At 34.9% G+C, this 11,358-nt stretch overlaps 1 protein-coding gene across 1 annotated transcript in view; it reads left to right on the forward strand.

Annotated features, from left to right (window-relative positions):
- Positions 1 to 785: 785 nt before the first annotated feature.
- Positions 786 to 11,358, forward strand: part of LOC106471820 (glutamate receptor ionotropic, kainate 2-like) — a 40,070-nt gene continuing 29,497 nt past the window's right edge. The window contains exons 1-3 of the mRNA XM_013932439.2: positions 786 to 977; positions 8,581 to 8,942; positions 9,490 to 9,688. Coding sequence (XP_013787893.1) covers positions 789 to 977; positions 8,581 to 8,942; positions 9,490 to 9,688 — 750 coding nt within the window. The 5' untranslated portion in view covers positions 786 to 788. The remainder of the gene's footprint in view (positions 978 to 8,580; positions 8,943 to 9,489; positions 9,689 to 11,358) is intronic.

Here is an 11,358-nt window from a genome sequence, read left to right on the forward strand (position 1 = left end):
CCTCCAACAACTGCTATAATCTCTCTTCTTGTTTCTTTTCTCGTTCTTCTTGTTTATTTTCTTTCTCCTCCATCCACTGCTGTAATCTTTCTTCTTGTTTATTTTCTCGTTCTTTTTGTTTCTTTTGCTGTTTTTGTATTGCTGCCATCAAATCTGCTAAGCTTTAGTTTGATTTGCCACTTCTCGTTTCCATCTCTTTTTTTCTCAGTCTCACTCTCTGACACCAATTTGTTACGTCTCTGTTCTCGTTTGTTAATTTTCCGTAAAAATTCTTTCCGAGAAACTTCAGCCGATACAAGTCCTTTCTTAAATAAAACTAGTTTATTCTTTCTCAATTCAACTTTGCAATACACTTAATTTTCACAGTCACTTTGACTTAAACACATGCTATAATTCACAATGATTTACACACTTTACTTACAGCTTGACTCCATTATCTGTCTATATCTTCAATCTGTCTGTTTGCTATTCAAGTTCCGATTAAATTGTCTCGCTTTATCTGGCGCGCTTACATACAGGTATAGAGGGCGTCTAGCAAATACTGGATTATTCGTAATGTTCCCCGAGCTTTCTAGAAACTCATCACGTGTTACCAGCGTCACCTGACTTCCGCTGTCGTAACAATATAACAATATAAAAGTGATTTTAATCAACTTTAATGCCCTACGTATAAACATTTTGTAAGAAGTTGTATTTTTTCATTTTTCTGGCTAGTGTTTCTTAAACCTTAAAATAAATATTACCATAATATATATATATATATATATAACCAGAATCCACCATACACAATGATAAAAGAGAATGCTGATATGTTGGAGGGTAACGACAAGTTTGAAGGATATTGTATTGACCTGATCCATGAACTGTCTGCGATTCTGGGATTCAAGTACTCCATTCAACTGGTGAAAGACAAAGCCCACGGCTCCAAGAACGAGAGGGGGGAGTGGAATGGTATGATCCGAGAGCTGATTGATCGGGTAAGTTAAGTGGATTATAAGGTTACGCCATAACAACAGTAGTACCCCAACAGCTGATTCATCGGGTAAGTTAGTTGGATTATAAGGTTAAGTCACAACAACAGTGGATCCCCAAGGACTGATTGATAGGGTAAGTTAGTTGGATTATAATGTTCAGCCACAACAACAGTGGTACACCAAGAACTGATTGAGCGGGTAAGTTAGTTGAATTATAAGGTTAAGTCACAATAACAGTAGTACACCAAGAACTGATTGATCTGGTAAGATAGTTGAATTATAAGGTTAAACCACAACAACAGTGGTACTCCAACAGTAATCTGGTTCTAAGATTCTTGAACCTTTGCTAGTTAGGTGTACTGCAACTTGCGTGATTAAACAACTTTAACCTTGTCAAAATTACTTCAACTACAAATTTCATATGATGATTGACTAATCGTATATGAACCTTCAATCGTATTTGTTTTAAGACTTGGGCTAATCGATGTAGTATTTAAAAACCCAGTAGGCCATTATGGTTGATAGAAAAGGCGTTTAAACCATAACGATTGTTTATGAACCTTGATTGGACATATCAATGTCACATGACAGAATATCTATTACATGAAAGTTGCATGGTAAATGCCATAATATGTAACACGAGAACTTATAAGGTAATTCAACCAATGCGCATGACAAGGTAAATCACCCAAGCATTAAGAGTACTTCAGGTATTAATCCTGGAATTACCGATAATATCCATCGGCTTTCTAAACTATTTAAGCCCTAAATTGTTTATGGGTACATGATTTTGTTAGTCACAGGGTCCCTAATAACATACAAATATACCAAGAATAACACAATTAATCCACTAGTTACTACTGAACCACCCCATGTACTTCACAGATGGATGTATTATTTCATCCAAAAACAAAGTTTAATATAACATGTGTATCTTACTAATAGTGACCGGTACAAGTCGATAATGTTGGAATATACTGTAGCATGTGGATCTTACTAATAGTGACCGGTACAAGTCGGTAATGTTGGAATATACTGTAGCATGTGGATCTTACTATTAGTGACCGGTACAAGTCGGTAATGTTGGAATATACTGTAGCATGTGGATCTTAGTATTAGTTACCGGTACAAGTCGGTAATGTTGGAATATACTGTAGCATGTGGATCTTACTATTAGTGACCGGTACAAGTCGGTAATGTTGGAATATACTGTACCATGTGGATCTTACTAATAGTGACCAGTACAAGTCGGTAATGTTGGAATATACTGTAGCATGTGGATCTTACTATTAGTGACCAGTACAAGTCGGTAATGTTGGCATAAACTCTTTCTTATCTGATAAATTCAATTTAAACTCGGTAAAACTACCCCTTGCTTTGTTGAATTTTTCGCAAAGCTACATGAGGGCTACGTACGCTAGCTTGTTTTTAAGTTAAAGTTGATAAGTCCCTCGGTACGTTTATTCCTATAATTATAATATGTTTCTAATGTCTCCTTTCAGTTTTTGAAATTACTTTTTCTTCGGAGTTTTTTTTATCAGAAATCGGACGCACGTAGGTTTCTTTTATAGTCTTAGTTATGGCTAATTGATTATTTTTTTCTGAAAGAAACTGCTTATCATTGTTCTGAAATTGCTTTAAATGACAATAAATATTATTGTCACCTATATTTAAATGCATAGCAAAGGATTAAAAATGGTGAAGTATCCATAGTGGGATTTCTGCAGTTTGAAGTGGATTGTTCAATACTTTTAATTTATTATTTAGATAAGAAAAGTTGTCTGTCTGTAACTTCTGTCTTTCTGTGCGGTAGCCGATCGACACTCAACTTGCACGAAACGACGGCACCTTCTGTTGCGACAAGAAAGTTTGTCTTTTTAAAGTTCTTCTAGCCATATATATATATATATATAATACGGACGAAGTGCTCTTCGGGAACATAATTAGATTTGAGGGTAGGTTGGTAGAGATCGTGATGAGTAATAAAATTGAATAGGATATATGCGCTCCACATGCTTGATATTGCTGACGCACAAATATCATAATCAATGGGTGAAATTCCCTATTACGTTTCCTTGGTTGTCATGGAGACAAACTGACGCAACATCACCAAATTTTATCCAGTCGGAACCCTTGGTTACAACTCCATAATAATCCGCATATTTCACCCGCAAGACATTTCAATTTTGAAAACGCCCAAATTAAAGCACTCTTCTTCAGCTCAGCAGGCTAACAAAGCTAAACCTAGAAAGACAGTCCAAAGAGAAGACCTCGAAATTTATAATAAATTTCACTGCCTTTACAATCACAGTTTATAGTTAACCAATAGAAATATGTCTTTGAAAATAAGTTTTTTCGTATGTTTCAATCTATAAGGATTTATCAGTAAGAACATTTGAACATAACGTAAAAATATACAGAAGTCAAAATAAGCAATACGTAAAGGATGTGAAATAGTTATGTAAAGGTTGTTTTCTTGAAATACTAAAACTGGGATAGTCATTCTCCATACATATATTGTTACTGGAATAACAGTAGTCATTCTTCATAGGTATATTGTTACTGGATTAAGGATGGTCATTCTTCATACGTATATTGTTACTGGATTAAGAATAGTCATTCTCCATACATATAAAGTTACTGGATTAAGAATAGTCATTCTCCATACATATAAAGTTACTGGATTAAGGATAGTCATTCTCCATACATATATTGTTACTGGATTAAGGATGGTCATTCTCCATACATATAAAGTTACTGGATTAAGAATAGTCATTCTCCATACATATAAAGTTACTGGATTAAGGATAGTCATTCTCCATACGTATATTGTTACTGAATTAGGGATGGTCATTCTTCATACGTATATTTTTACTGGATTAAGGATGGTCATTCTCCATTACTGGATTATAATTCATCTTTAGAAAGCATATTCATAAAATATAGATTTAGATATAATATGATGGGGATTCAGTTTGTAGAACATGAATGCCACAAACATTGTCCTAATACTGCATTTATTTGACACAAATAAGACTTAAAATTTGTTATGAAATTCAACAGGGCTTTACATGTTTGTTTAACTTACTCGGTAAGAGTCGTTTATCCCATCTGTAACTTCTGCTATATCATTTAGGTATGAACAATTAATGAGGTCATTTTTCTACGACGGGAATGTCCGAGAAACCACATGGCAAATGATATATGAGCACAAGCACTTTCACCAACCCTGTGTTGGTAGTACTGAAACTAGTGTATTAAAATTTAGTTATTTTATTTGCTGGATACTCCATTGACTGGAATTTTCCACCTAACAGAGTTTTTTTTTTTTGTTTTGTTTTTGCTGACCCAAATATCATACCGTCCATTTCAGAACATGTTTGTCAACATAATAGTTTGTTTACTTAAGCTAATAAATACACAAAGTAAGAGAACGAAGTTCGTCTTCAAACAAATTTGGAAAATCTAAAGTATTTTTGTCCACTGTGACCTTTAACAAGTTAGTCCTTGAGACTCATCGTGTACTTTTGTCCACTGTGACCTTTAACAAGTTAGTCCTTGAGACTCATCGCGTACTTCCATTTTTTCCACTGTGACCTTTAACAAGTTAGTCCTTGAGATTCATCGAGTACTTCCATTTTTGTCCACTGTGACCTTTAACAAGTTAGTCCTTGAGATTCATCGAGTACTTCCATTTTTTCCACTGTGACCTTTAACAAGTTAGTCCTTGAGATTCATCGAGTACTTCCATTTTTGTCCACTGTGACCTTTAACAAGTTAGTCCTTAAGATTCATCGAGTACTTCCATTTTGTCCACTGTGACCTTTAACAAGTTAGTCCTTGAGATTCATCGAGTACTTCCATTTTGTCCACAGTGACCTTTAACAAGTTAGACCTTGAGACTCCACATTGAGCTGTAGTTTTTTGAGCAAGTTTGGCAGTTCCAAGTTCCAGAATGTGTTTTGTTACAGTACACTCATCTTCTGTATTTTTCACAAGATAGTAATTAGAAAGGTCACTAACATATCGGACGTAATCACCATTTTCAGCAATTTTCATTACGTAATACAGTCATTGACCACCGAGCTCACTCATTACTTAATACAGTCATTGACCACCGAGCTCACTCATTGCTTAACACAGTCATTGACTAACGAGCTCACTCATTACTTAATACAGTCATTGATCACCGAGCTCACTTAATACTTGCTACAGTCATTGACCACCGAGCTCACTCATTACTTAATACAGTCATTGACCACCGAGCTCACTCATTACTTAATACAGTCATTGACAACCGAGCTCACTCATTACTTGATACAGTCATTGACCACCGAGCTCACTCATTACTTGATACAGTCATTGACCACAGAGCTCACTCATTATTTGATACAGTCATTGACCACCGAGCTCACTCATTACTCGATACAGTCATTGACCACCAAGCTCACTCATTATAAGTAACAGGAACCTTTCTATAGACACGACAATCATCTACAAGAGGCCATGTGTCCTTCTCTGGAAATTCTTCGTGTATAGATGAACCTAGAAATATTGATGCTGTATCACCTTTTCAATCAGTTCCGTTTCCAGGTGCCGAGTGTGGGTGTCAATTACTTCTTGGCGACTAACATAACCAGATCTCTAATAAAGCAGAACAAAGCTACTGACCTAAGCCTCACGTGCCGAGTGTATGACAAGATAATACTTTAAACCCAAAACACTTCACAGAATCCATTTTCACAAGTTACCATGAAGCTTGTCCAATAGGAAACTTAACTTTTCCTACACATATCCCACTGGAAAATTTCTTCAAGCTAGAAGCCTAGATCCTAAATTGAGATTTCTGTATCCTGTAAGACCGATATACTCTTCACCTGTGAGTGGGTGTGTCTGATAAAAGTCTATCTCCGCCAATCTCTGTGTACATGTTTAAGTGCTTTAGAATAAGACTTTTGTTCTTGTTGTTTCTCCAGCGTAATTTTAATCGGTTAAATGGAATCTGTAGCAAAAAATATTTCAAACTTAGATAACTATGACAACACCTTACTCCAGCAGGAATAGTAGTACGTTCATTTACAGAGATCTCAGCTCTGATTGGCCAAGATTTTACTCTAGCAAGAATATTAATATGCTGATTTAAAAACATCTGAGCTCTTGTTGGCCAACACCTTACTCCAGTAGCAATAGTAGTATGTTGATTTACAGAAATCAGAGATCTGATAGGCCAACGCGTTACTCCAGCAGGACAAGAAAAAAACATCAAAATATGTGATTGTATGATTGGCTGTACAAATAGTACGAAGCGCTTGATTTCTTACGTTTTTTGCTATGTTCAATTTCAATCATAAAAAATGTTCTAGAAAACCACAGAGTAAAAATAGTCTAGATACTTATTCAACAAAGTGATATTTCGGTCGCAAAAATATATATCATTCTCTGCAAGAAAATGATTTATGTCATCCAATTTGGTGAACAATATGTATTAAATGGTTTGTTTCTTTGTTGTAGCGTAGAACCACATTAGGCTACCTGCTGTTTCCACCACGGATTTTAGCATTCTCAGTCTGAAAACTTACCGATGTACCATCCGGGCACAAACTAAAGGGATTTATTGCTTAAATATTGTTCAAAATACTTTAAAGTGTGGAAAAACGAATTAAATGTTTGTGAAATAGAACAACAATGGTATTTAAGACAACAAATTCTCAGTAAATTATAAAATAAACCTAAAACATTTTTGCTTTGTTTTGGTTTGTTTGTTTATGCTCAAAACTACACAATTGATATCTGTGCTTTGTCTTCTGTGAAGAATCGAATTCTGAATTTTAAAGGTGCAAGTCCGTAAATTTACTGCTGACAGTTGACTTTAACATCTCATTCTTCACTAATATTCACTATCACAGCTCATCCAGTTCTAATATTCACTATCACAGCTCATCTAGTTCTAATATTAACTATTACAGCTCATCCAGTGCTAATATTCACTACTACAGCTCATCCAGTTCTAATATTCCCTATTACAACTCATCCAGTTCTAATAATTTCTATTACAGTTCATCCAGTTCTAATATTCACTATTACAACTCATCCAGTTCTAATATTCACTATTAGAGCTCATACAGGTCTAATAATTTCTATAAAAGCTCATCCAGTTCTAATATTCTCTATTACAGCTCATCCAGTTCTAATATTGACTATTACAGCTCATCCAGTTCTAATATTCACTATTACAGCTCATCCAGGTCTAATATTGACTATTACAACTCATCCAGTTCTAATATTCACTATCAGAGCTCATCCAGGTCTAATAATTTCTATAACAGCTCATTCAACTCTTAATGTCCAGGAATCAGTACTATTTCTACATTGTGTGGTGAGCCGTACCTCCATACTAATTTACGGTTCCTCAAAAATTCTGTAAATTTGATATTAACATCACCTTTTGGCTACTGAAACATTTTAATAGATATAAGTTGTTTTGAATCTTGTTAAATATAATAATCATATAAAATACGAAGAACGATTCGTCTTTCGTTAGTTAGCAGCTCTTTGTTTTTGAATTTCTTTATTATTAGCCCCCCCCCCCCCCAGCTGTCCGTCTGCGGTCTTACAACGCTAGAAATCGTGGTGGAAGTGCACAGGTAGCCCATTGTGTAGCTCTGTTCTTAACTCGAAACAAACTTTATTAACTCCAACAAACCCTTTTGTAGGTACATAAAAAACGCCGTGCGAAACTATTTAGTGTAAATGCTGAGCTGTGGATTTGTGAATATCCGTTCGCGTTCATTTATCGAAAAAACAACACAAAAAAAAAACATTCGCATTTTGCACTTTTGAGCCATATGTACGTTATAATGGTGACAGTCAAAACCCAGTATTCTATCAGACAATGGTATCTCAATAGCTGACGATGGGTGATACTCACTAGCAATCATTCTTGTAATAGCTATGTGTAAAAGTAACCACAGAGAATTCGTAAAGTTTTGTAATCTAGTTCAACAGCTGTGGTCGGAATGGCAGTAGCTTGTCTTTTGACGATGTTTGAAACCAATTGTAAGATTCTGCTATGTTTTCATAAGCGCACTTTCTTTATTAGGAACTTTTAACTCTATGTTTGGTGTGGGTGTGTGAATATATTTCTATACGTTTCACACATTCTTCAAGTCATGTCAACTTACAGGCAATAATTTAAAGTTAATATTTTTCAAACCCTTTAAATGTTATTCAGTATGAAATAACCAGTCCAATAAAAAGAAATATTAAACTTTTTCACATTTAGTGTTTTACCCTAATGTTAGTGGTTTGCCACCAGAACCTGTAGATTGGCATCATACTGACTTCATTGCTATAGTTCCTCAGACGCTTATAACTAGTTAACAAGTAGAACTCCAAACGACAACTAATTAATACGCAGAACTCCAAACGGTAACTAGTTAAACATAGAGCCCCATACGGCAATTGGTTAACACGTAGAGCTCAAACGGCAACTATTTAACAAGTAGAACCCCAAACAGCAACTAATTAATACGCAGAACTCCAAACGGTAACTAGTTAACACGTGTTTGATGTAATGTTACTTGGTTTCTTTCTCTGTTTTCTACAGGATGCTGATATGGCGATTGCTGACCTAACTATGACCTATGAGAGAGAAGAATCCGTTGACTTTACAATGCCATTTATGAACCTGGGAATAAGCATTCTCTTTAAAAAACCAACCGTCAAGGTTCCCAAATTATTCCAGTTCCTTGCTCCGCTTTCTTTGGACGTATGGATCTACATGGCAACATCCTATCTTGGGATAAGTTTGATGCTCTTCATCCTTGCTCGCCTGAGTCCGTACGAATGGGACAATCCTCACCCATGTGACCCCGACAACGACGTATTGGAAAACCAGTTTAATCTGAATAACAGTTTCTGGTTCATAATTGGTTCGTTAATGCAGCAGGGATCAGATATAGCACCTAAGTATGTAACTATAATAACAAATCTTGAAAATTGTTTTTACAAGATTAACTCTAGTAAATCATATTTGGTTAATTTTTATTTTCAATGTAATTTTTAGGTTGTTGTTATGTATAATAAAAATAAAAACACAATATTTTCAAAAATCTTTTAATATCTGAACTACTATTATAGGTCGTTTATCTTCTACAGCGAAACATGGCATTTCTAGAAATTAATTAATATCTGCTCTTTCAAAGAATAATTATACGTGTGGTGTTCATATAAGGAAAATGAACAACAGGCTGAGCTTGTGATTTATTCTGTTCTTTGTGGTGAACTTGGTAGGTGTAAATAAAATAACTTTATAAACTGGAGGGTTATTTCTGGCAGTTCAAATATGTTGTTGTCAACTGGATATACGATCCACACCCAGAACCCAAGTCTTTATCGTGAAACTCAAAACACGGAAATTGGTTTAATATGTTCTACCAATGAAACATAACGAGGGCAGCATATTCAATGTATGTTTTATTAATGTTGGATGAAATTTTGTTGACTTTTTACACAGGGCTATGTCAACTCGCCTCCTAGCGGGTATATGGTGGTTCTTCACGTTGATTATGATTTCGTCGTACACCGCCAACCTGGCAGCTTTCCTTACAGCTGAAAGGATGACAGCACCCATTGGGAGCGCCGAGGATCTTGCCAAACAGACAAAGATCCAGTATGGTTGTTTGAAGTCAGGATCAACAAAATCCTTTTTCCAGGTAGATTTTTTCTTTTACGACAAAACTATCAGTTAGAGTAATTATAGTATTCTGTGTATAAAAATAAAATCATAAATAATATTCAACGTTAAACTGCTACACAGTTAAAAACATTTTATTTAGTCTAACGTTGAATATTATTTATGATTTTATCACTTAGAGGTTTTAAGTGGAATTTTATTACTAATTACGGAACATGTTATGTATTTTGTCAAAGCTTTGTCGTTGTTAAGTGAATGAATTACTTCGTCGTTAGAAATGTAGCAAAAATAAACAGTCTTGTGAATTTCTATCGTTAACGAAAGACTTCAGCTTCAAAGACATTTTCCGAAAAGTGTGCTGATAAACGGATTACTGAAGAAAATCCAGTTTCTAAATGACTATGTTTTGAAACATCAGTTTATGATGAACATTCTGTTACGTATCTGCTTCTTTGATAATTTCCGGTATAAGTTCTTCCCGAGGAACTTCAGCGATACAAGTCCTTTCTTAATTAAAACTAGTTTATTCTTTCACAATACAACTTTGTAGTATACAGAATTTCCACAGTCACTTTAACTTAACTACTTTTATAAAAACATGCTATAATTCACAGGAATTCATATACTTTACTTACGGCTTGACTCGATTATCTCTATCTTCAATCTTTCTATCTACCTCATTCTGTTTTGTTTGCCGGGCTTATATGATAAAAAAGGGCCACCTGGAACAGTCTAGAGTTGCCAGAAAAACTCACGACCCTTCGAGGATCTCATCACATGTTACCGGCGTCATGTGACTTCCGCTGTCGTAACGATTCTTTACCAATATTTTAAAACTTCAGTTTTTAATAATGTTTCTTTACTTGTCGTTTTAAAACACCAGTCTCTAATTATGTTTCTTTAATTGTCGTTTTAAAACATCAGTCTCTAATGATGTTTCTCTACTTGTCGTTTGAAAACAGCATTCTTTAATAATGTTTCTTTACTTGTCGTTTTAAAACACCAGTCTCTAATTATGTTTCTTTACTTGTTGTTTTAAAACATCAGTCTCTAATGATGTTTCCTTACTCGTCGTTTTAAAACATCAGTCTCTAATGATGTTTCTTTATTCGTCGTTTTAAAACACCAGTCTCTAATGATGTTTCTCTATTCGTCATTTCAAAACAACAGTCTCTAATGATGTCTCTTTACTCGTCGTTTTAAAACATCAGTCTCTAATGATGTTTCTTTATTTGTCGTTTTAAAACATCAGTCTCTAATGATGTTTCCTTAATCGTCGTTTTAAAACCATCAGTCTCTAATGATGTTTCTTTATTCGTCGTTTTAAAACATCAGTCTCTAATGATGTTTCTTTATTCGTCGTTTTAAAACATCAGTCTCTAATGATGTTTCTTTACATACTACGATAATTAACTACTGTTACGTCTCCGTTTGTTAATTAATTTTCCATAAATTCGTTCCGACGAAACTTTAGCGACACAAGTCCTTTCTTAAATAAAACCGGTTTATTCTTTCCGAATACAACTTTATGATACACTCAACTTCAACAGTCGCGCTATAACAAACTATAAATCACGTCTCACGAGCTCGACTTCAACAATACGTCTCTCTCTGACTGCAGTTCAATTACTCATCACCTACACATTATCCCGTCACGTTGTGACCATATTATATATACCAGACTACCCC

Source organism: Limulus polyphemus, unplaced genomic scaffold (assembly GCF_000517525.1).
Source record: "Limulus polyphemus unplaced genomic scaffold, Limulus_polyphemus-2.1.2 Scaffold4881, whole genome shotgun sequence".
Classification (NCBI taxonomy): Eukaryota; Metazoa; Arthropoda; class Merostomata; order Xiphosura; family Limulidae; genus Limulus; species Limulus polyphemus.